Below are 24,562 nucleotides of genomic sequence, written 5' to 3'. Positions count from 1 at the left end.
ACTAGACTGTGATGGATATACCATCCATCACATACAACATCCATATATGTTGTCCAATTTATAGGTCAGTCCCTAGCACCTGGCAAAGATCAGATCCAGGATATCCATATGTTTTATTAATATTTAACTGACATTTTTTATGAAAAAAGGTCATGAGAATCAGCCTTTCCAGGAGCCCTTTTAAGGGGGTGGTCATTCCTTAATTCCACAAAGTTGTCTTTGCCTTGCTTCTAAAATGTCTAAATTCTGGATCACAATGTGACATCATGGGCCTCCTACTTTGCAGAAACATAGTGTAAAGTTCTTACTTGGTAGGTAGATGTCTGCCAGTTTTTCCTTTAAATTTCCTTTCCAATTTTTATAAATTTGTATGTAATTTGTTATCTTGAGGTAGGCAGTGACCTAATTTGAAGGTGAAGTAAATCATCTGAACATTGGAAGTATCCATACAGTAGAATCATTTTCAGTATATTTTTCAATGATTGTCTATTTAAAAAGATCACATCATTATAGTGATTAAAGTACATGTATGATCCGGGAGACTATAATTTGCTGGTGGTAGTTCATTATTCTGGTATGTAGATTTGAATGGATGGTTAAAGTGACATCTTGACTTTCTCACTAGTAAGTAATCCACTAGTTGTCATGGTTTCAGGCATGGTTTTATGTTTGGGAGGGCAATAGTAGTTTTAAATTGTTGAATTGAAACTGTGGAAATATGTATACAGATATAAAATACATGATAGAAATTCTCTTTTTTGGTCACGGTTATTTGGAGTTAAGATAACCAGAGTTTGAAACACCTAATTTGGAATAAATCAGACCCCACACATTCTTACTTATTAAAAAAAACATTTTGAGACATTTTAATTCCCAACGTGCCTTTTATCACTTTATCAAATTTGCCTAACTTTAAACTTCTAGCTAGTTGATGAATTTTAGATAGTAGATATTCTTTACCCTTTTATCTTTATAATCAGGTTTCACTAGCTTTAATGATTTTTTCTTTTCAAATAGCATAGATTTCATGTACATATATTTCAGTAGGTACTCTTTTTTATCTCTGAGCATATGTAATTCTCCATTTTCTAAAGTTTTGTTGGTAAGATAAACATATGTGTAAGTCTTGTAAGTTTAAAAATGAACAGTCATCCCAATTACTTGCCTGGTAGCTATTTTCATAGCTGGCCTATCTTATATCTATGTAAGAATTTTACCATATCCAAATGTTGGTTACTTCCTTAAAAATATGAGAAAATGATAACATTTCTATTTTGCTAAGTAACTTTCTTTGCATTCACATTTCATATTCACGTTATAACTCATTTCTGTCCTGGATGATTTTGAGTTTCTAGTGCTTTTTCTTGAGAGTTTCTCTGAACCCATTCAGTGCTTTTATGTAACTTATTCTTTTCAAGCTTTTCTTTGTATATTTGTGGGATTCTTCTATTGTAGCCATTTCCAAGAGTGTCATTTTACTAATTTTATTAGTAATATTTAAGCATTCCAAGATACAGGCCTAAGTAGCATTATGACATTTTAGAGATGGAAAAGGATTTCTCATGAGATGAATGTGGAGAAGTATATATACCATTAGACTATTTCATAGTTGTATGCACTTTGTTAGCAGCATAGTGATGCCTGATGATCCTTGCCCACTAGAATAGGGCTTGATTCAGTCATTATAATTATCAGTGTAAGGAGTAAAACCTTTTAGGATAAGGTGGGATCTAAAGAAGTCTTTGAAAATGTCAGCATAAGGAAGTAGTCTTCTGTTGTTTTTTTTTACCCCAGGCACAAAGAAGAAAGTGGGGAAATTTTCAAGGAGGATTCTTTTTAACAATTTAACCAGTTTGAGAGGAAGCAATAGGGAATATGGAAAGGGAGGTGGCAACGCATTTCAGTGTTCTTGCCTGGAAGGTCCCATGGACAGGGGCGCCTGGCGATCTACAGTTCATGGGGTCGCAAGGGAGTCGGACATGACTTGGCCACTAAACAGCAAAAATAGGGAATATAGATGGTTTGTTCTTCTAGATTTTGTTACACTACTGTCAGCTTACTTTCACAAACTGAAAAACTGGGGTAGCGATACCAGTTCCTTTAAATGTTCTGTCATAATCTCTCTCTCTTTTTTAAAATAGGGAATTGACTCTCTTTTGGAGTAAACTGCAAAGAAGAATCGACCCTTCTGTGGACACTTTTTTGGAGCGCTGTCGTCAGTTTGGTGTCATAGCTAAAACACAGCAGCATTTATTTTGCCTGATTAGAGTTATACAAACTGAAGTGAGTAATTTATGTTTTTTGTGCTGATTGTTACTGGAAGGAAGAAATAAGTGGGGAGACAACTTCTCAGGCAACTCTTTTTAAATAAGGGAAAATGAGAAATAATGGGGTTTAATAAGATTATGGAACTAGACATAGCTAGCTGTTTCTGCAGATTTCCTAGGAATCAACAATATTTCTTTGTGGAAAATAGTGATCGACATTACAGACCACTGGAGGAAGGAAAGATTGTTTCTTGATTGTCCCCTCAGTCACCCCAACCTAGGTCTGGTTTTCCTAGAATAGTGTTCTGTATTATATACAGACATGTTTGTTGGTAAATTAGGATAGTAATTATTAGTGAAGAAAGTATAATTGTATTTTCCAGCTCCTTGATAATGGAATGACTAACTCCTTGATGATGGAGTGATAGATTATCTAGGTTTTAGAGGAATGGACTGTACACAGATTGCAAGCTTCTGTGCAAATTAGGAAGCAAGTTAGTTTTGTCTTATTTTTTAAGAAATAAATATTTCCTAAAATGAAGTGCTATGTATAAAACCTAGTGTTTTGAATTTGGCCCCATAAATTAATGCTAAGACTGGAGATTTAGACGAGCCTTATGCTATGCTTGGTTTCTGTTTTTAGTGTCTACTCAATGACAGAGATCCCTGTATACCTGTATCTATGATGGTTTATGGGTATGTTTTATGGGTTACTTCTTTGACAACATCCAAGGATTGTTTATACTAAAGTCAAGGCACAGTTGTATCATTGATATGTTCTATAGCCTTTAATGTATCCTATTTTAGTACTATCCATATCCTATTTTAATACTGTGTGTCTAGTCTTCTCCAGTGAAGATAGGAAAATGTAAAACAGTTACCAGAAGCAAATTCATACTTAGACAAGCTAGGTGAGTATTATTTCTCATCACTACAAATGAAGTTGTATCCCTATCATAGGAGCATGTTCAAGTAATTACAGAACTTGCCTGTTTAAAATAATCAGTGGTACAACTGGCCTTTTAGAAGTTTTGGTTTTAGGGTTTGTTTGTTTTTTTTAATCTTTAAGGAAAGGCTGAGTTTTTCCTTGCTGCATAAGAGAACACCACAGCTTAGCCCTGAAGTCAGCACCCATTTATTAGCTCACAGTTCTGTGGGGCAGAAGTCCAGCACAGTGTGGCATGGTTCACGGCTCAGTATCACAAGGCCAAAATTGAGGTGTTGGCCAAGCTGAGTTTTTATCTGGAGGCTCTGTAGACAATCCACATCTGAGCTCATTCGTATTGTTGATAGAATTCAGTTCCTTTCAGTTGTAGGGCTAAAATCCTCATTTTCTTGCTGGCTGTCAGCCACAGCCTGTTTTCAGCTCCTGGTAGCCACTCTCATTTTCATTTTGAAGCCAGCAAAGGCACAAAGAATTCTTCATATATGACCTCCTTCACCTCTGACTTCCAGACCTAGATTTAAAGAGCTTGAGTGATTGGGTCAGGTAATCCACTTGTCTTAAGATCAATGGGTTTGGGGCTTTAATTACACCTGCAGGGTCTCTTTTGCCATATAACCTAACATAATCATAAGAATAATTCCATATTTATAGGTTCTGCTTATACTCAAAATGAGGAGATTATACAAAAGTGAAGGTCAGGGGGTTATTTTAGATTTCTCTTTACCTCAGGGAATCACAAAAATGGGAAAATGTTAGAGGATTAGAGAAGATGGGTTTCTGACACATACCAAGGAATTTGCTGTCCATTTGTATAACCAGAACCCATTTATTTTTCATCCTAGTCCTAGGATATTTTCCCCCTGTAATCTTTACTTATGATATTTGTCCTAAAGGGTAGGAAAGCTATGGACTGGTGGGTGGAAGGGGAGTGAAATGGAATTCCTTTCAAATTGAGCAAGACACCTCTAGGTTTTCAAAAGCGAGAGGTGATCTAACCTCTATCATTTGGGATCTAGTTCTACTGTGAACGGAGATATCCCAGATGATAGTGATGTGAAGAAGAAAAAAGTTTTTCCCTCTCTTTTACAAATCAATAACCCAGCTAGATAGGCCAAGGATCCTCTCATGGCTCCACATATCAGAAACCCAGGTTCCTTTTATCTGCTGTTAACATATAGCTTCCATCTCATGTTCCAAGATCTAACTGTTCCAGTCCCAGCTATAATGTCTTCATTCCAGATAGCGAGTAGAGTGGGGAGCAGACCACACTATGACACACCTTTTCCCCCGTTCCTTCTAACGCATTCACAAACACGGTCACCTAGCTGCAAGGGGAGCTTGGAGATACACTGATGATTCTGGGTGACTTTCTAACCAGATAAAATCAGGTATTTGATTTTTGTGAAAGAGGTGAAATGATCTTAGTGCATAGCAACCGGTTACATAGCCCTTGGGAAGGAAAAGATTAATGATGCTGAAAAACTTTTGTGGGCATTGGGTCTTTTGTGGAAGGCAGGCCTTGTAATAGTACCTCCTTATTTTCTGGGTTTTAGTTTTCTCTAAATAAAGAGCTGAAAGCAGATAATCAATTAAAGGTGCTCAAGACTTCTTAAACTTTGATTCTGTGACTTGAGAAACTCATATTGGAAGGGATGACTTTAGAGAATGTAGGGTGTCTCTCAAGGCTTTAAAAATAGTATGACAGAAGAATGGATATAGATGTTGGTTATATTTGAAATGGAAGGTATAAGAAGAGGGATAATCTTGAAGCCAGTTTATTTGACCATTGAGCTCTTTTTGGTGGAACATACAAGTTAGAATCATTTTGCAAAATTTTGTCTAGTTTTATTCCCTTCTCTTCAGTAATAAAGAAGCTGAAAATTAGAAATGTGTGACTTGTAAGGATCTAGACCCTGGGTATCTTGACAAATGGCATAATGGTTATCATTTGTAAGTCAGATACAATGGTTATCATTTGTAAGTCAGAGCACAGAGGACTTGGAGAAAGTCCATTAAGTTTTAAAATTTTTCATAGGTTCTTAACAGGTTACTAAACCCCTTTCACAAGACTGTGTGAGTAAACAGCAAAGAATCCAGATCTGTTCTTTCTTAAACAGCCCAATCTAGTTGAAATGGTAAAGTTTGTGAAATCACTAAGAATACTTTTCCAAAAACAACCCCACAGAACTACCATTATACATTCTGAATGGGTAGTTACTTGTTAAAGGAGTGGTGAATAAATTAGAATTAGGGTGTGGAATGTGGAACTGAATTTTGAAGAAACTGATGGATATGAATAATTTGATAGGTTTTTAAACAGGAAACTGAAGAAGTGCCTTGGCATATTGTATCAAGGGCACGTGGGATATAGCGAAGCCAAATGAGGATAATCTATGCAAAAAGTTTATTCAGAATAATGTCCAAGATTAATAAGGGTTCTGTATATTGATGGCAGTTATTTCATTGTGTTCTCAGAATTTAGAATGGTACCCAACACAGAATAATTGCTTAGCAAATTGAACAGTGGGATTTATCATCAAGTATTTTATATGGGATTCTGTTGAATACGTACTGTGTGCCAACATTGTATTAATCACTTTCTGTTACCTTACTTCATTTTTATAACAACATTAGGAGAAAATCTAATATTGCCGCTACAGTTGTCATTTTACAGATAAGGGGACTGAGGCTTAGAGGCGTTAAGAACTTGTCACTGTTGTGAAGCTGGGGTTCAAAGGCAGTCAGTCTGGCTCAAAATTCTGTGCTTTTCAGTACTGTATTTTAAGCTACTCTGCCATAAGATCCTGCTTTTCTTTGTTCATATTATTTTCACATATCCTTTCAGCCTCTCACATGAAAGGATCATTTTAAATGCACTTGCCTTTTATCATATACAACCAGGTCTTTTTCATGATTTTTGACTAATTTCTGAGAACCTGCTGCTTTAGAGAAATTTTCTTTTGTTTTTCTATGGGAAACAGATTCAGTACACCTGTAACTATAAAGTACTGATTTTTTTTTTTTGGAGGAAACGGAATAATCATTTATTTTACCCTTGAGGTTTTGAAAACACCCAGTTGTTCATGATACATGAATTTTTTAAATTGAATTCAGTCTTAAACTCCCTTTTACACATGTATTTCCTCTTAAACCCATTTATTTAAGCCCTATCCTTCCTACCCAGCTGAGACAGTTCTTTTTTGACTCTTTCATTGACCTTATTTATTCTGAGCTCCTCTGAATTTATGTGCCTTTTTAATTTACACATTTGGCACATAGGTAGATTGCTGAGGGTTAAGGACTGCTTTAATATGCAGTGCTTTGGGACTTGCCTGGCGGTCCATTCGTTAAGACTCCACATTTCAACTGCAGGGAACATGGGTTTTGTTACTGGTTGGGGAACTAAGATCCTGCATGCTGCACAGTGTGGCCAAATAATAATAATAATATGCAGTGCTTTATAAAGTTGGATACTCTATAAATGTACATTGTTGTTGTTTATAAGTTTTAAGAAGAGTGTATGTGTGTATACTATCAGTGAAATTTATGTAGTATTTCCAAATTTATGTAGTTTTCCATATGGAAAAAAAACCTTTTCTTCCCTGTTTTTCTTAACAGGCACAAGATGCTGGTCTTGGGGTGTCGATTTTACTGTGTGTCAGAGCTCTTCAACTCAGAACAAGTGAGGATGAAGAAATGAAGGCATCAGTTTGTAAAACAATTGCTTGTCTTTTGCCAGAAGATTTAGAAGTTAGACGAGCTTGTCAACTTACAGAATTTTTAATTGAACCCAGTTTGGATGGATTTAACATGTTGGAAGAACTGTATTCCCAACCAGATCAAAAATTTGATGAAGAAAATGCACCAGTTCCAAATTCTCTCCGATGTGAGCTTTTACTAGCTTTAAAAGCCCACTGGCCTTTTGATCCTGAATTTTGGGACTGGAAAACTTTAAAACGACACTGCCACCAACTTCTAGGACAAGAAGCCTCAGATTCTGATGATGATCTAAGTGGCTATGAAATGTCTATTAATGACACAGATGTTTTAGAGTCATTTCTCAGTGACTATGAGGAAGGTAAAGAAGATAAACAATATAGAAGAAGAGATGTGACAGATCAACATAAGGAGAAAAGAGACAAGAAACCCATTGGTTCTTCTGAAAGATACCAGAGGTGGCTTCAGTATAAATTTTTCTGTTTGTTATGTAAGCGAGAATGTATAGAGGCCAGGATTCTTCATCATTCTAAGATGCATATGGAAGATGGAATTTACACCTGTCCGGTTTGTATTAAAAAATTCAAGAGAAAAGAAATATTTGTTCCTCATGTGATGGAACATGTTAAAATGCCACCAAGCAGAAGGGACCGCTCTAGAAAGAAATTACTCTTGAAAGGCTCTCAAAAGGGAATCTGTCCCAAGAGCCCCTCTGCAGCCCTGGAGCAAGGTCAGTCACTGAATGAACAAGCCAAAGGAGAGTCACATGAATATGTCACATTCAGCAAATTAGAAGATTGCCACCTGCAAGACAGAGATTTGTACCCATGTCCTGGCACAGACTGTTCCCGTGTGTTTAAGCAGTTCAAATACTTAAGTGTGCATCTTAAAGCTGAACACCAAAATAATGATGAAAATGCCAAGCACTACTTAGATATGAAAAATAGAAGAGAGAAGTGTACTTATTGTCGACGACATTTCATGTCTGCTTTTCACCTGCGAGAGCACGAACAAGTGCATTGTGGTCCTCAGCCTTATATGTGTGTATCTATAGATTGCTATGCTAGGTTTGGATCAGTGAACGAACTGCTTAACCATAAACAAAAACATGATGATCTGCGTTATAAATGTGAATTAAATGGCTGTAATATTGTTTTCAGTGACTTGGGACAGCTTTACCACCATGAAGCACAACACTTTAGGGATGCATCTTACACGTGCAACTTCGTTGGCTGCAAAAAGTTCTATTATTCCAAAATTGAATATCAGAATCACCTCTCAATGCATAATGTTGAAAGTTCAAATGGAGATGTGAAGAAAACAGTGAAACTTGAGCCGGCAGCAGGTGAAAAGCAGGATTGTATTGATCAGCCCCATCTGCTTGACCAAACTGATAAGTCACGTTTACCAGAGGATCTTCTCTTCTGTGCAGGATCAGCTAGTTCTCAGATAGAAACTACAGAAAATCTGAAAGAAAACAGTGACAGTAATTCTAGTGATCAGTTAAGTCATAGCTCTTCAGCTTCCATGAATGAAGAGTTAATTGACACACTGGATCACTCTGAAACCATGCAGGATATATTATTATCTCATGAAAAAGTTTTTGTGCCCTCCAGTTTAAAGGAGAAATGTTCCAATGTAGCAGTTTGTTTTGATGGGACTAAGTTTACCTGTGGTTTTGATGGCTGTGGTTCCACATACAAAAACGCAAGAGGCATGCAGAAGCACCTACGGAAGGTTCATCCATACCATTTCAAACCCAAAAAGGTAAAGACAAAGGATCTCTTTCCCTGTTTGGGTAATGAACACAATCCAACGACTGAAAAGTTTGATGCAGAACCTAAACCCAGCTCAGATACAAACAGTGACTCCCCAGATGAAGGTCTGGATCACAATATCCATACTAAATGTAAACGAGAACATCAAGGCTATTCCTCAGAAGCCTCCATCTGTGCCTCTAAAAGGCCCTGTACAGAGGATACCATGTTGGAACTTCTGTTACGCTTGAAACATTTAAGCTTGAAAAACTCAATAACCCATGGATCTTTCTCAGGGTCATTGCAGGGGTACCCATCCAGTGGTGCTAAGTCTCTTCAAGCAGTTTCAGCTACAATCTCAGATCTTAATTTTCAGAATCAAGATGAAAATATGCCAAGTCAGTACCTGGCGCAGTTGGCAGCCAAGCCTTTTTTCTGCGAGCTTCAAGGATGCAAATATGAATTTGTGACTAGAGAGGCTTTGTTAATGCATTATCTTAAAAAGCATAATTATTCAAAAGAAAAAGTCCTTCAGTTAACCATGTTTCAACATCGGTATTCCCCGTTCCAGTGTCATATTTGCCAAAGGTCATTTACGCGAAAAACACACCTTAGGATTCATTATAAAAATAAACATCAAATTGGCAGCGACAGAGTAACTCAAAAACTATTAGATAATGAAAAATGTGATCATGAAGGCCCATGCTCAGTAGACAGGTTGAAAGTTGATTGTCCTTCAGAACTTGGAGGTGATCCCAGTGGTAACTCTGAGAAGCCACACTGTCATTCTAAAAAGGATGAGTGCAGTTCGGAAACAGATTTGGAGTCATCCTGTGAAGAAACGGAAAGCAAAATATCTGATCTCTCATCACCAATAGGCAGCCATAGAGAAGAAGGAGAAGGAAGAGAGGGCAGAGGTAGCAGGAGAACTGTTGCTAAAGGAAATCTCTGCTACATTTTGAATAAATACCACAAACCATTCCATTGTATTCATAAAACTTGCAACTCCTCCTTCACCAATCTCAAAGGCTTGATTCGCCATTACAGGACTGTACATCAATACAACAAAGAGCAGTTATGTTTAGAGAAAGACAAAGCGAGAACCAAAAGGGAACTTGTCAAATGTAAAAAGATATTTGCCTGCAAATATAAGGAATGTAACAAACGCTTCCTGTGTTCCAAAGCTCTTGCGAAGCACTGTAGTGACTCTCATAACCTAGATCACATTGAAGAGCCGAAAGTGCTTTCTGAAGCTGAGTCAGTGGCCAGATTTTCCTGTAACCAGCCTCAGTGCCCTGCTGTTTTTTATACATTCAGTAAGTTGAAGCACCACTTGATGGAACAGCATAACATTGAAGGAGAAATACATTCAGACTATGAAATTCATTGTGATCTTAATGGCTGTGGCCAGATTTTCACCCATCGCAGCAATTATTCTCAACATGTATATTACCGACATAAGGACTATTATGATGATCTGTTTAGAAGCCAGAAAGTAGCAAATGAAAGGTTACTACGGAGTGAAAAGGTGTGTCAAACAGCTCACCCTCAGGGGCACGAACATCAGACGACCAGGAAATCGTTTAATGCCAAGGCTAAAAAGTGTGGCTTAATCAAAGACAAAAAAGCTCCAATTAGTTTTAAAACGAGAGCTGAAGCCCTCCATATGTGTGTGGAGCATTCTGAGCACACACAGTACCCCTGCATGGTTCAAGGATGCTTGTCTGTGGTGAAGTTGGAGAGCAGCATAGTGAGGCATTACAAACGCACCCATCAGATGAGTAGTGCCTACCTAGAGCAACAGATGGAAAACCTTGTCATGTGTGTTAAGTACGGTACCAAAATTAAGGAGGAGCCCATTTCTGAAGCAGAGCCCTATATAAAGAAAGAAGAAGATGGAAGCTGTGAATCAGAGCTCATACAGCATAGCCATCCCCCAGCAGACACTAGCATGCCTGTGCAGACCGCTGACCCCCTTCATCCAGGCGAAAGGGATGGAGGCCAGAAAGGATGTACAGAGAGCAACCCAGTTTTTGATGCAGATTCTCTGCTCTACAGAGGAACTCTGAAATGTAACCATAGTTCAGAAACCACTTCTTTGGAACAATGTAATATAGTTCAGCCTCCTCCTTGTAAAATAGAAAATTCCATACCTAATTCTGATGGGACTGAAAGTGGGACTTATTTCACAAGTTTCCAGCTGCCTTTACCCAGGATCAAAGACTCAGAAACTGGGCAGCAAAGTTCAGGGCAAGAAAACACTGTAAAAAATTCAACCCATGTTCCAAAAGAGAATTTCAGGAAGCATCCACAGCCCAGGTCATTTGATTTGAAGACTTATAAACCAATGGGATTTGAATCTTCATTTCTGAAATTTATTCAGGAAAGTGAAGAGAAAGAAGATGATTTTGATGATTGGGAGCCTTCAGAGCACTTAACATTAAGTAATTCTTCACAACCGTGTAATGACTTAACAGGGAGTGTTATGGCAAACAATATGGTGAATGACAATGACCCTGAAGTTGACATACCTCATTCTTCCAGTGACTCTGCAATTCATGAGAACCTGACTGCAATCCCACCTTTAATAGTAGCTGAGACGACAACAGTTCCCTCCTTGGAAAACCTGAGGGTCGTATTGGACAAAGCATTAACAGACTGTGGAGAACTTGCCTTAAAACAGCTTCATTATCTTCGGCCAGTGGTTGTCCTTGAAAGATCTAAGTTTTCCACACCAATTTTAGACTTGTTTCCAACAAAAAAGACAGATGAGCTTTGTGTAGGAAGTTCCTAAATAGCAATTTTGTTTTAGAAACAGACTGGCTCCAGCACTGCAACGTGGGGACAGTTGCCAACTTGAACAAAGGCTGAGAACCAGCCACACCATCATTAGGGTAGAATAGGCTGTGTATTTACATGAATGTATAATATCTATGTCAGCAGTATTGGCTGAGTCCATTAGCTCTCCAGTTGGTTTATTGATTGGGTTTTTTGTTTTGTTTATTAAAAAATGGAACTGTATTCTTGTTTGGTGCTAATTAATACATCAAAATATATTGGGGCTTCCTTTTTCAAATTCAGTGTGCATGATTGTATATGGAACAGATACTAAGATCCCAGGGTGGGAGGGCTAGGGAAGGGGGTATGGAGTTCTTACTTGACTTGAATGTGCGCCTGAGGGTGCTTTGTGTAATATATTGTACACTACAGCATCTTATATTTTTTGAGTTGAGTTTCAATAAATTACAATTTTTCACCCATTTTTTTTGTTTACTCATAATGAGTTTTCATGCCACACATGAATTGGAATTGCACATGTATTTTCTGAAATGTGCACTTATATTTTACCCCGGTTCTTAACCAAACCATTCAGATCAAGCTTCCTTTTGAATGACTGTTGTCTTAAAAAATTTGTGGAAAGAAAATTCTAAGATAGAGTAATAGAGTAATTAACTCTGGGAGTCAAGGTAGCTCCTGGAAGAGGATGTTCAGGAGTTTTTCAGGTAGAAAGGAGAGGGTATGCCAGGCATACGGCTCAACACATTCAGAGATAATAAAGCCATGTTTCCAGGCAACTACAAGTAATGTGATAGGCTGGCAGTAAAAGGGGAGCACTGGAGCATATGAGCTTCTTGTAGAGATAGGAACCAGACCACGAACACGGAGGACTTTGGACTTGAGTCCATAGGCAGCCGAGAGCCTTTACAGAATTTTAAACAACATTCATATTAATCTGTAGATTGCTTGAAATGAGTGTGATTGGAGGGGCTGAGAATGGAAACAGATCTAAGTCCGTTAAAGTAATTGAGGCAAACTTGGTGAGAGGCAAACAACGGCAGCAGAGGGACGAGTAGATGAAATTGAGAAATTTAAGAGGATTATTATGCACTGGAGGGTAGAGAAAATGTTTTGAGGAAAACTTAAGGTTCTGTAGTGATGGATGCAACCAACTGAGGCAAGACTAAAAAGGAGTTTGGGGGAAGACAATAGAAACACAAGATGAGTTTGGCCTCTGTGTTAAAGTTTCAGTGGACAGTGGGACATCCATGTATAATGACAAGAAAAGCACTGTTTTCTTATATAGCAGCTTTATTCTCTGTTCTTTGTGAAGTCACTTTATCATTATTTAACAATGAAATGACACAGATAGTCCTAAAATCACCTTCTTATGCCTCTGGTTAGAATTTTAAGATCTTTTCTCTGACCCTTAAACCTTGTTTTGTCAGCTCTTAAAGAATTTTATTCTACCACCTCCTCAGCCTAAGAGTCTAAAGCACCCTACCACCACTACCACCACCACCAAGCTGAAGTCATTTCTTGGCTCAGATCTTAGTAGGATACAAGATTCTCAAACAAGATTCTACTGAAAGCAAAAGTGGCAGAAACAGTGGAACTTCTTAGAGGCTGAGGTCACTACTGACTGAGTTCTTTGGGATCTTGAGCTCATTTCCCCTCTGGGCTTCAGTTTCCTGCCTTACGAAGTGTTGAGGTGTAAGTGATTGTTTCAAAAGGTCCTTTACCTGTAGTCTGAGGATGAGAAATAACCCGTGGCCTCATCTTAAAAATTCCTCATTCTAGAGATTTTTAGACCAGACCAAGAGAAAGCTGCTAATTTTAAGACTCAACTGTATCCATCCAAAAAGGGGAAGTCCCCAGTGGTCCAGTGGTTTAGTTAGGGCTCTGCATTCCCACTGCAAGCGGCACAGATTTGATCCCTGGTTGGGGAACCAAGGTCCCACATGCTGTGTGGTTTGGCCAAAAGAAAAAGACTCAACTGTATTCAACCACTCCTAATTCCTACACCCTGGAAGGACCAAGTGAGTCACTGGCAGTAGTACCAAACCCTAGTTTTTAGAACCCAGTTGAAAGTTTGCTTTAATATGATCCTAGAAGCATTTTCTATTCTAGTTGGAATGGTTTGCTTCTTTTGATCTTTTTTTTTTTTTAAAGATATTTCAATATGGACCATTTTAAAAGTCTTTATTGAATTTGTTACAATATTGCTTCTCTTTTTATGTTTTGGTTTTTTGGCTTGGAAGCCGGTGGGATCTTAGCTCCTGTGCTAGGAACTGAACCTGCACTCCCTCCATTAGAAGGCAGAATCTTGACCACTGGATCGCCAGGGAAGCCTTTGATGTTTACTGAAGATGACGTTCTGTTAAAACCAGCATGTGTGATTATATGATAATACAGAAGGTCAGAGGGTTATTTTTGAAGCTTTTAGTACTATCATTTTTACTTGATACCTCTTTGGGGATTGTCCTCCAAATCCTCCAGACCTGGAAGCGCTGAGTTTGTGCCCCCTAAAATTAATAGGTAGAAATCGAGAATGCCAGACACTTTGATTCTTGCCCTTTACCCAGAATTCTCCTGCTTCTGTGTTTCTCCATGTTTGTGAGCACATATGTGAAAAGGAACAAGTGGGCAATGTGGAGAAGAAAGGTTTTGATGAGCCTTCCTAGGGATTTCAGCCCCAGCCTATCCCCTCCGTCCCAGGTTGCCTGCTTCTGAGCTGCACGGGCAAGGACAGTCATTGAAGGACGGAGTTACTCATTAGCCAAACACTTAAGTACACACATACTTACAGATAATTACAGGTATTTGGGGGACATAAAAATAACGAATTTGTTAAGGAGTCTGCCATTATGGAGCTTCAATGTGAGGGCTGGGGTAGGCTTTCCAGGTGGCGCTAGTGGTAAAAAACCCGCCTGCCAGTGCAAGAGACTTAAGCGACACTGGTTCGATCCTTGGGTCAGGAAGTTCTGGAGAAAGACATGGCAACCCATTCTAGTATTGCTTGGAGAATCCTATGGATGGAGGAGCCTGATGAGCTGCAGCCCATGGGGTTGCAAAGAATCAAAGTATGACTGTGGGCCGGCAGCATGGATGTCATCTAGGAACTTGTTCAAAATGTAGAATGTCAAGTCCAGACCTCCTTGACCAAAATCAGCATTTCAGTAACATCTCCAGATGATTCATAGGCACAGAAAAGTTCTAGAAGCAGAGGCCTAGAATACAAAGTGGAAAGTGCTGTGAGATTGCAGGATAATTAGACTTTTTTTTTTAAGTACTTAACAATATTGTTGAATTTTCATAACTCCATGAAGTCAGTACTGTTAGTATTCTTACTTGACAGATCAAAAAGATGGGGATCAGCAGTGTCTAGCTGATAAAAATTAGGAATAAGTGGAGCTAAGTTTCTTTCCAGTCTCATCTGACTGGGAAAATATCAGGAAGGGGAACTTAATGTGAAGGATGAAAGATGGAAAGTCGCAGGTGGCATTTAAAGTACCAGAAATACCAGTTTTGTAATTGAGCTGTACTTTCTGTGAAAGCTTGTAATGGGAAATAAAGTTGGAAGCATGGGTAAAAGCCAGGTCATGCAGATCCTGCTCTGAGTCATGCAGGTTCAACTCCAGTTATGTGTCCAGTGCTGACACTTCCTCATTTGAGAAAGAGATGGAAAACAGAAATTACTGTCTCTGCGAATAACATGTGACTTTTGAAAAAGATTTTCTTTTTTTTTTTTTTTGCCACACCACAGGCTACTTGCAGTTTCCCCAACTAGGGATGGAAGCACAGCAGTGCTTCCACTCAGAGTTCTAACCACTGGAGGGACCACCAGCGGATCCTCTTGAGTTTTTCTTTCCGAAAGAAACTTCTAAAAGAAGTTGTTCAGTCCTTTCTTCATACCCAGAGTAGCCTGTGAGACCGAGTGGCTTTATACTCCTGACTTGGGACATGGCCTCCTAGTATGTAAAACTGAGCCTACCAAGAGTGGCCCACTGTGCTAACAGGCCCGCTTGGTCTACACTTGCAGAAATATACTCTAACAGCCTGCATTTGGAGGCCTGAACCTCTTCGAGGAGGGTGACCTGTTCAACAAACATTAAACAAAACTGCAAATAATGAAAAGTGCTATGAAAGATGCCCAGACTGAGGGAACCAAAAAAAGGACAGAAAAAGTTTCCGTAAATAAAGCAATGTTTAAACCTGAAGAAACAAGAAGTTGGGATTATCCAATTCTGTGCCAAATCTTTGTGGTGTAACAGCTGGGTGTGTTAGTGACACTGACAAGTCTAGTAGAGCCAGAGTTAAGGGAAAGGGAAAGAGTTAGAAGATGAGATAGGTCAGCAGGTATTTCAGTGTCTATAACCATGTTCTAGATTTTGGGTATTGTTTGACAGGAAATGAAGAGTCTAGTGAAGGTTTGAAAGTGTGTACCAAGTAAATCACAAGTTGCCGCATGTTAAGTCAGAGTCTTAATAGGGCACTACTGTGGAAATGACTGAAAGATGGCTGGATGGATGATACTAAAGCGGGGCTGAGATACACCTTCCATTGTGATCAATTCTTCCTCAGTGTTTAGGCGTCCAAGAGGAGTCAAACAATATATGGGTTTTTCAGACTAGATTCTCTTTGAGGAGCTCTATATGGTTTTTCCAGTAGTCATGTATGGATGTGAGAGTTGTACTGTGAAGAAAGCTGAGCGCCAAAGAATTGATGCTTTTGAACTGTGGTGCTGGAGAAGACTCTTGGGAGTCCCTTGGACTGCAAGGAGATCCAACCAGTCCATCCTAAAGGAGACCAGTCCTGGGTGTTCATTGGAAGGACTAGTGCTGAGCTGAAACTCCAATACTTTGGCCACCTCATGTGAAGAATTGACTCATTGGAAAAGACCGTGATGCTGGGAGGGATTGGGGGCAGGAGGAGAAGGGGATGACAGAGGATGAGATGGCTGGATGGCATCACCGACTCGATGCACATGAGTTTGGGTGAACTCTGGGAGTTGGTGATGGACAGGGAGGCCTGGTGTGCTGCAGTTCATGGGGTTGCAAAGAGTTGTACACGACTGAGTGACTGAACTGAACTGATACTATTGAAGTCTACAATACCTAGCATTTGATCATAAACATCACTATAAATGATAGTTGCCTTTACCTTCTACACAAATTACCGAATTCTCATTACAGTAGTCCTATAAGGTGGGAATTACTCTTGCTTTACCAATGAAGATACTGAGCCTCAAGTAACCTGCCCAAGGTAACAAAGTTCGTGAATAGTACAGCCAAAATTTGAAGCCAGATCCAGTAGACTCCCAAGTGCCTATCCTCTTTTAACAGCTACTCTGTAAAACTTCTATAGAAACAAGTACACCAATGGAATAGGCACTTGATGATTAAACAGTTTAGGCTATAAGGATATTTGGAATTCTTCTAGGGGACTTTGTATTTACTTAGAAATACTCAAATGCCTGCTGTGTGCCAAGCAGTGAATACAATGAACATACGGTAGTGAATCAGATGAACATGGTCCCTGTCTTCCTTCAGTTCACAGTAGTCATGGGAGACATATCAAACCCCAAATTGCACAAATAACCTTAATCGTGTCAAGTGTTTTGAAAGTAAAATGTAAGGTGCCATGTAACAGGGGAATCTAGTGTAGGATATCTTGGGTAATGATTCTGTTGTCACAACTATATTTTTCTCCAAAAAATTTCTGGTTAACATTCTTTAATGGTTTCTGGCCTATGTTTAACTTGTTATGGTAAAACAATTACCTGAGTAATTTTTATTCCTTTCTAGAAAAGATTCTAATTGTGATCAGTCACAAGCAGACTATAGGTTTAACACCATTAACAGTCACGCCTAAATCAGTATGTCATTTTGACCTGACATGGTTTTAATACTATATATCCAACACCATTCTAGACTCCATGTTCTAGATGTGTCCCTGACACCCTGGTAACTCAGTCAGTAAAGAGTCTGCCTGCAATGCAGGAGACCCAGGTTCGATTCCTGAGTTGAGAAGATCCCCTGGAGAAGGAAATGGCAACCCACTCCAGTATTCTTGCCTGGAGAATCCCATGGACAGAGAAGCCTGGCAGGCTACAGTGTGTGGGTTTGCAAGAGTCAGACACGACTGAGCAACTAAGCACACAGCACACATTGACACCTTGAGCAACTTGCTGTACCTCCCCTTCCTGCAAGAACAAGACAGTTAGGGCTTCCCTGATGGCCTAGTGGTTAAGAATCTGCCTGCCAATGCAAGGGACCCAGGTTCGATCCCTGGTCCAGGAAGATCCCACATGCCACAGGGCAACTAAGCCCATGCATCACAACTGCTGAGCACAGAGCCGCAGCTACCCAGCCCGCACACCTAGAGCCTGTGCTCCTCAACGAGAGAAGCCACCCAGTGAGAAGCCCACACCCTCAACAGAGCAGTCCCCACTCACCAAAACTAGAGGAAAGCCCAAGAAGCAACAAAGACCTAACACAGCCAAAAATAAACAATTTTTTTAAAAGAACAAAATAGTTATATTTTCCAGGCATCCCTATCCATGTTCTTTCTTTGAGTCAACCAGATGAACAAACCAGAAAAGCATCAGACAATATTTTTCCAGAAGTTTTCATAATTCCCCCTTTCTCTCCCTCCTTACCATGCCCCTCCTCTCCTCTTGGTACAAGCCCTCTCTTGGATTCTTGGTGTCTTCATAACTGATCTCACAATTTATATGATACACTTGTGTGTGAACTACCTTTTTTATGTAAGACTCTTGGGAACAGACCTTGTATTTTATCTTCATACCTCCTTGACAAGTACATAGGTACTAGTCAGTAAATAATGGATTTGATAAGATGGCATGTAGGTTATGGGACAGCATGCTACTCTTTACAAAGTGCTTAGGCAATTATACCATTTGTTCCTATATAAATCTTACGAAGGCGTAAATAGATGAGCACAATGAGGCTCAAATATGTCAAAAGCTTTCCCAAAGATACAATTTCTAAGCAGTAGTGACATACAAAAAAGGAAATGCTACAAAATGATCCAGTAATAACCTCCCTGCACATTCACCAAGTACACTATTAGCTTGGGTGTGTGTGTGTGTGTGTGTGTGTGTGTGTGTGTGTGTGTGTAGTCGTGTTGGACTCTTAGCAACCCTGTAGACTATAACCTGCCAGGCTCCTCTGCCCATGGGATCTTCCCAGGCAAGAATACTGGAGTGGGTTGCCATTTCCTTCTCCAGGGGATCTTTCCAGCCCAGAGATCAAACTGTGTCTCCTGTATTGGCAGGCAGATTCTTTTCCGCTGAGCTACCAGGGAAACCCAGCTCTTTAGAAAGTCCCTCTTCAAATCCTGTCTCCTCAAATCTCCACTTAACCTCACTTTTCTTATTTGAAATGTGAAAACTGCTCTCCATCCCGTGGATTGTTGGAAAGGCACTATACACGAAGAAGGTAACCACATGTGTCTACTTAAATTTAATTCAAATTAAATGAAATGTAAAATTCACTCCCTCAGCCACTCTCTCCACATTTCAAGTGACCGGTGGCTTCCACACTGGAAAGACCTGATACATCATTGCCGAAAGTTCTATTGAACAGTGCTGTGTCAGCGCTGGGACTGGTCAAAGATCAGAGAAAGTGATATGATTGAACTGAAAACTCAGGCCATTGCCTGGCTGGTTTTGAGTGAGAAGGTTCAGTGGGTGGGTGGGAAGCAAGCTGGCCTCCAGAACAGTGACATCACAAAGAACAGCTCACAGTGGCTCCAGAACACCTGGACTCCCAGACCACTCTTCCCAACTCATATCTAGGTTCCTGAAGCCTCTGCACATGTAGTTCCTGGAGCTGCTGGTATATTAAAATGTCATCTTCATCTTCTATCTGGGACATCATCATAGATTATCTCTCTTTGAGCTCGATATGGAATTATCTACAAGCAACTCTTCTGGGAGAGACTAGTGTGCCTCAGCAAACAAATTTGGGGCCACTAGATAACCTTGCTCCGGCTGTGCAAGTTATCCTGGGAATTTCCTTTTTGATTTTGTTGGGAGTGGGAATGTATGCCTTATGGAAACGAAGTGTTCAGTCAATTCAGGTTATACTCTTTTGTTATGGAGAAATTTAAATAGTTACGCATTGTGAAATTTGGTCAGTTCTCTCCCATACTGCTGCCACCCAGTTTTAAGACCATGCAGATGAGCGAGAGTGCACCTTTTGTCTCTGTAGTTGGTTGAAATTAGGTTATCCCTAAAATTTTTCCTTCAATTAGCTTTTTGACATAAAAATGCTTTCTCACAATGATCTTTGGCTTGCTTATAATAAACAGATTAAAGAAGCTTATAACATGAGAAGGCAGCCTTATCTCCAGATTTCTTTGATCATGTATTCGTATTCATCTTTGAGTGTCTAACCATGTGCCCGACACCATGTAGAGTACTTCTTATAGAATAGCACCACAAGTATAACTGGCATCTTGGGTTTTGCCTTTCTGTTCCTACTGTGCCTTTGCTTTGTAACTGATGAGGAAGCATGTATATATATGTTTATTTAGTCACTGCAATGAATGTACAGGGGCTCCTTAAATTACAAGAAACATTTCGGATTTTATATACTTCTGTTTAATTACCAATAATAACAGCTATATTTATAATATAGTTAAAATCTTTTGAGAATTTCAACAATTCCCTGAAATGGATAGAGTTTCTTTTCATGTGACAAACAAGGAAACAGGAGCATTGACGTTCAGCCTAAATTTAAGAAGATGGGGTTTAAAGAGGGCTTTGTTACAGAGTGACTGGTTTACTTGGTAAATGCTGAAAGAAGTTATTATTGGATTATTTTGTAGCATTCACTTATTTTCATGTCACTCCTCTTGAGAAATCACTCACCTGCATTTCTCCCAACCTTTGAAAACTTTGCATGGTAGGCAGGGCAGGGATTATTGACTCCATTTTGTAGGTGAGGGAATTTGGTTATCACCTACCCAAGGTGACATAGATTGTAAATGCTGGCTAAGCTGAGATTCGAACCCAATTTTTAGCATTCCAAATTACATTCTCCAAAATCTCATTTAATATAGTCCAACTGATTGAAATCCCTAACAGGGATTTGTGTATCTACATATGCATATTCTGCATTTCAGTTAACTAATAGAAGAGAAGGCAAAACACCAAACTCTCATCTGTGTTACTTGGTTCTGCTCGTTTGGTTATTGCTTAATTCAATCAGATGGATTCGCAGCCCTCCAGGCACTTCATCCAAGGAAAAGAGGTGTATAACAGAGTGGTAATAAACTCTGGAGTCAGACTGCAGGGGTTTCTGAGTGAGCTGAGAGCAATCCCTTAGGCTCTAAACCCCCGTTTCCTTATCTGTGAAATGGGTTTGATAACAGTGCCCCCTTGGGGTTTTTTGTGAGAATTAAAGGAGGTATTATATGTATAAAACTTAGCACATTAACAGTGCTCAATAAGCAATGCTAGTTATTATAAGGGAAAAAGGTGATTTTTTTTTTCTTTTCCTAGTTAGACTCTGTCCTAGCACCTTTAAAAAAAAATTTCCATGACCAAGAAATCCAGTGTTTCAGACTGCCGTGTCCTAAGAGAATATACATGGAAATCAGAATTCCTGGATTCCAGTCGTGGCTTTACCATTTCCAAGTATGTGACCTTGGACAATGACAGGGTCCCAACTGGAAGGTATCTAAATAATTCTCTAGTTCTTTTTTTTTTTTTCTACATAAATAGGTCCTGCACAGGCAAGGCAACTTCTAGCACAGAGCCTTGCATGAAGCAAACTTTCAGCAAACATTATTTACTAATATAATCTTTATTAATTAGATGCAAATAATAATCCCTGCCCTGCCTACCTCTCTACTTTGTGGTAAGTAAAGATCAAAAGACAAAATAGGTGTGAGGATGTTTTGTTAGGAATGAGGGATTATTATTACTATTAGAGTTTTGTTTTCGCATCTACAGTAGACTGTGGCATTTCATGTGAATAAACAAGTAACATTCAACTTCTGTTGTTTTATTTTAGAAAATACTGTTGTTTGCAATCACACTCTACAAACTTTACAAGAAAGGCTCAGATTTTTTTCAGGCTTTGCTGGTCAACCCAGAAGGGAGTGATCTCACACTTCAAGACAATAATATTTTCCTGTCTTTGGGTCTGCAAGAGAAGATTCTGAAAAAGCTTCAGACAGTGGAAAACAAAGTGAAGGACTTGGAAGGGATGATCATTTCCCAAAAACCTACCACAAAGAGGGAGTACTCCTCTGACCACTACTGCAGCTGCTCTGACTGCCAGAGTCCCTTGCCTACATCAGGGTTTACATCCACATCTGAAATGTGATGGACTCCAACCTTTTCTAGAAAAGCACTGTTTTCCTTGTGTGTGCGGTGGTGTATCAATAAAGATAGAGAACTATATTGAAATTACCTGGCCAGGACTGGTTCTCTATTCAGCAGGGCCGTTTCCACTTTTGTATGTTTGGTGGGGTCATGTGGGGAATCATGGTGGTTAAAAATGTCTGAGTTTGTGGGGCCTGCTTGGCAGGCTGGAGACCATAAGCAGCCATATAGAAAAGGAACCATGGGGAGGGAATAGAAGGGAGAATGGTCAGGGATGTGACCTTGAGCTCCATGCTGAAGAGGTTGGATTAGATGCAATAAAAACAGGAGAGTACTGTCACGGGCGATGCTGTGGACTGTCCTATAGAGAGGAGGCTGACCTTTTTGTTTGTTTTTGGTCTAAAATACGTGGCCTGGAATCTCCTTGCATTAATTGTTCAGCGGTGGGCAAGGATGGGGCTGGACATAAAGGAGATTGTTTGATTTTATCCAACTTTTACTAATTCTTACTCTGTGCTAAGAGTAAGAGCATTATGGTAATTATTGGGAATCTGTCCTGAATACTTCTGGGGCACTGTTTTGGTGGTTGGATGGGTAATTTCAGAACAAAGAATTACAAAAACAATACAGGGAATTCCCTGGAGGCCCAGTGGTTAGGAGCCTACACTTTCACTGCCAAGGGCATGGATTCAGTTTGATATTGTGCAGGGTCCCATAGGGCTCCTAGGCACAGACTCTTTCTGTATCCCCCATTTCTTTGATTATAGGAAACGGCCTTCATTCAGCCTCCGTGACCTTCCCTGAGTTCCAGTGGGTAGATTCAAGCTGCTGTTAATTAGGGAAGGGTGGTGCGTGCCTGCATTCATGAGTGCTTGGTCTTGTCCAATGACTCTTTGCAACTCCAAGAACCGTAGCCTGCCAGGCTCCTCTGCCCATGGGACTTCCATGGCAATATTACCAGAGTGGGTTGCCATTTCCTACTCCAGGGTATCTTCCTGACCCAGAGATGGAACCCATGTCTCCTGCATTGGCAGGCAGGTTCTTTATCAGCCGGGCCACCAGGGAAGCCCATAATTAAGGATAGAGGAGATAGAAGACTAGGGAGAAACACTCAAGAGCAGCCTTGGGGCAAGGTCCTGTTTCCCCATCAACAGCACAAGATCTTTGAGCTGTTTTGCAGATACTGAAACCCCTCTCAGTGGGACAAGTTATTGATTAATGATGGTGCGCTGCCCATAGCATGGAGACCCCACACCAGTCGGACCTGAAGGTTGTTGTTGCTGACTCCAACTTACTCACCACCAACCCATCAGAAGAATGTCCAGGAATTGATCATGCCATCTTTGAACAATACTATAAAACTTCTTGCTATCTTCCCCAAGTGGGACACATGATTTTGAGGGCATTAGCCTACTGTGTCCCTCTTCGTCTGGCAAAGCAATAAAGCTATCCTTTTCTGCTTCACCCAAATCTCTGTTTCCCAGATTCAATTAGGCACCAGTGTACAGAGAGGCTGAGGTTTCGGCATCAGATCCCTGGTTGAGGAACTAAGATCCTGCAAGCCGTGTGGTCAAAAAAAAAAAAAAAAAGATAATACTGAACAAGGGTCATATCATCTCGACTTATGTGAATTTTCCGCATGTGAATCTTGGCTTAGCAGGGAGGGAAGAAGGGAAGGAGGCACCTACCTGCTGTTCCACTCAATGAGTGTGTCCCCCTGATTAGACAGACAGCTTCCTGGAGAGATGGTGGCAGGTGGTCCTCACAGTGAGTCTCAGATTCCACAAACTTTGTTTTTTGTTCAGTCACTTAGATGTGTCCAACTCTTGGAGACCCCATGTACACTAATCTTTGAGACCCCATGGATCCCAGCATGCCAGGCTTCCCTGTCCTTCACTATCTCCTGGAGTTTGTTCAAACTCATGTCCATTGAATCAATGATGCCATCCAACCATCTCATCCTCTGTCTCCTCCTTCTTATCCTGCCCTCAATCTTTCCCAGCATTAGGATTTTTCACATCAGGCAACCAGAGTATTGGCGCTTCCGCATCAGTCCTTCCAAAGAATATTCAGGCTTGATTTCCTTTAGGATTAACTAGTTTGATCTCCTTGATGTCCAAGGGACTCTCAAGAGTCTTCTCTAGAACCATAATTCAAAAGTATCGATTCTTGGGCACTCAGCCTTCTTTCTGGTCCAACTCTCACGTCTGTACGCGACTACTGGAAAGACCACAGCTTTGACTGTGTACCTTTGTCGACAAGGTGATGTCTCTGTCTATGTTTGTCATAGCTTTTGTGTGTGCTTTTTGCCACAAGTGTGATTACAGTCACTGAAACACTTTGACACCTAAATGAAATATTTTATGTGCAAATAAACAGTGATTTGTTGCCATACTCGAGAAAAACTGGCTGCCTTGTTCCACAGGAGACAATATAGCAGTCTCCCAAGTGGCATCTTCCTAAGGGATTTCTGCAGGTAATTCTGATCATAACTTTTGTCTAGTGCACAGGAATTAAAATGTAACTGCTGAATAAAGATGAGACCATGCAAAAGTTGGCTAGTGAATACAGGGTGGGGGCCAGGAAAGGCTTTGCAGAGAAAGCAACATTGAGCTATCCCATAAAGGGTTACATAGGCAATGCCATGGAAAGTATTCCTACTGGTGGGGTTATCACGCAGCCATAGACAAAAGAGGGTGGCTGACCTGGAGGACAAAGAGAATTTCAGGATGACTGA

At 40.0% G+C, this 24,562-nt stretch overlaps 2 protein-coding genes across 5 annotated transcripts in view; both read left to right on the top strand.

The window, feature by feature from the left end:
- Positions 1-11,947, top strand: part of RLF (RLF zinc finger) — an 80,276-nt gene extending 68,329 nt beyond the window's left edge. For 3 of the 4 annotated variants that reach the window (XM_061412371.1, XM_061412372.1, XM_061412373.1), the window contains 2 exons: positions 2,142-2,283; positions 6,832-11,947. In XM_061412371.1, the coding sequence (XP_061268355.1) occupies positions 2,142-2,283; positions 6,832-11,481 (4,792 nt within the window). In that variant the 3' untranslated portion in view covers positions 11,482-11,947. Of the gene's footprint in view, positions 1-2,141; positions 2,284-6,831 lie in introns of those variants that run through there. The other variant, XM_061412374.1, reaches the window with a different exon arrangement.
- Positions 11,948-19,183: 7,236 nt separating this feature from the next.
- Positions 19,184-21,912, top strand: TMCO2 (transmembrane and coiled-coil domains 2). Its single transcript, XM_061412378.1, has 2 exons — positions 19,184-19,571; positions 21,512-21,912. Exons 1-2 carry the CDS (start codon positions 19,338-19,340, stop codon positions 21,824-21,826), a joined length of 549 nt encoding a protein of 182 aa, XP_061268362.1. The 5' UTR covers positions 19,184-19,337; the 3' UTR covers positions 21,827-21,912.
- Positions 21,913-24,562: the final 2,650 nt, after the last annotated feature.

Source organism: Bos javanicus, chromosome 3 (genome assembly GCF_032452875.1).
Source record: "Bos javanicus breed banteng chromosome 3, ARS-OSU_banteng_1.0, whole genome shotgun sequence".
NCBI lineage: Eukaryota > Metazoa > Chordata > Mammalia > Artiodactyla > Bovidae > Bos > Bos javanicus.
This window is presented reverse-complemented; position numbering and strand designations above follow the sequence as displayed.

Coding starts and splice junctions, on each gene's coding strand:
- TMCO2 (XM_061412378.1), top strand. CDS start 19,338: ATGTCATCTTCATCTTCTATCTGGGACATCATCATAGATTATCTCTCT. Junction 19,572..21,511: donor GAAGTGTTCAGTCAATTCAG/GTTATACTCTTT, acceptor GTTTTATTTTAG/AAAATACTGTTGTTTGCAAT.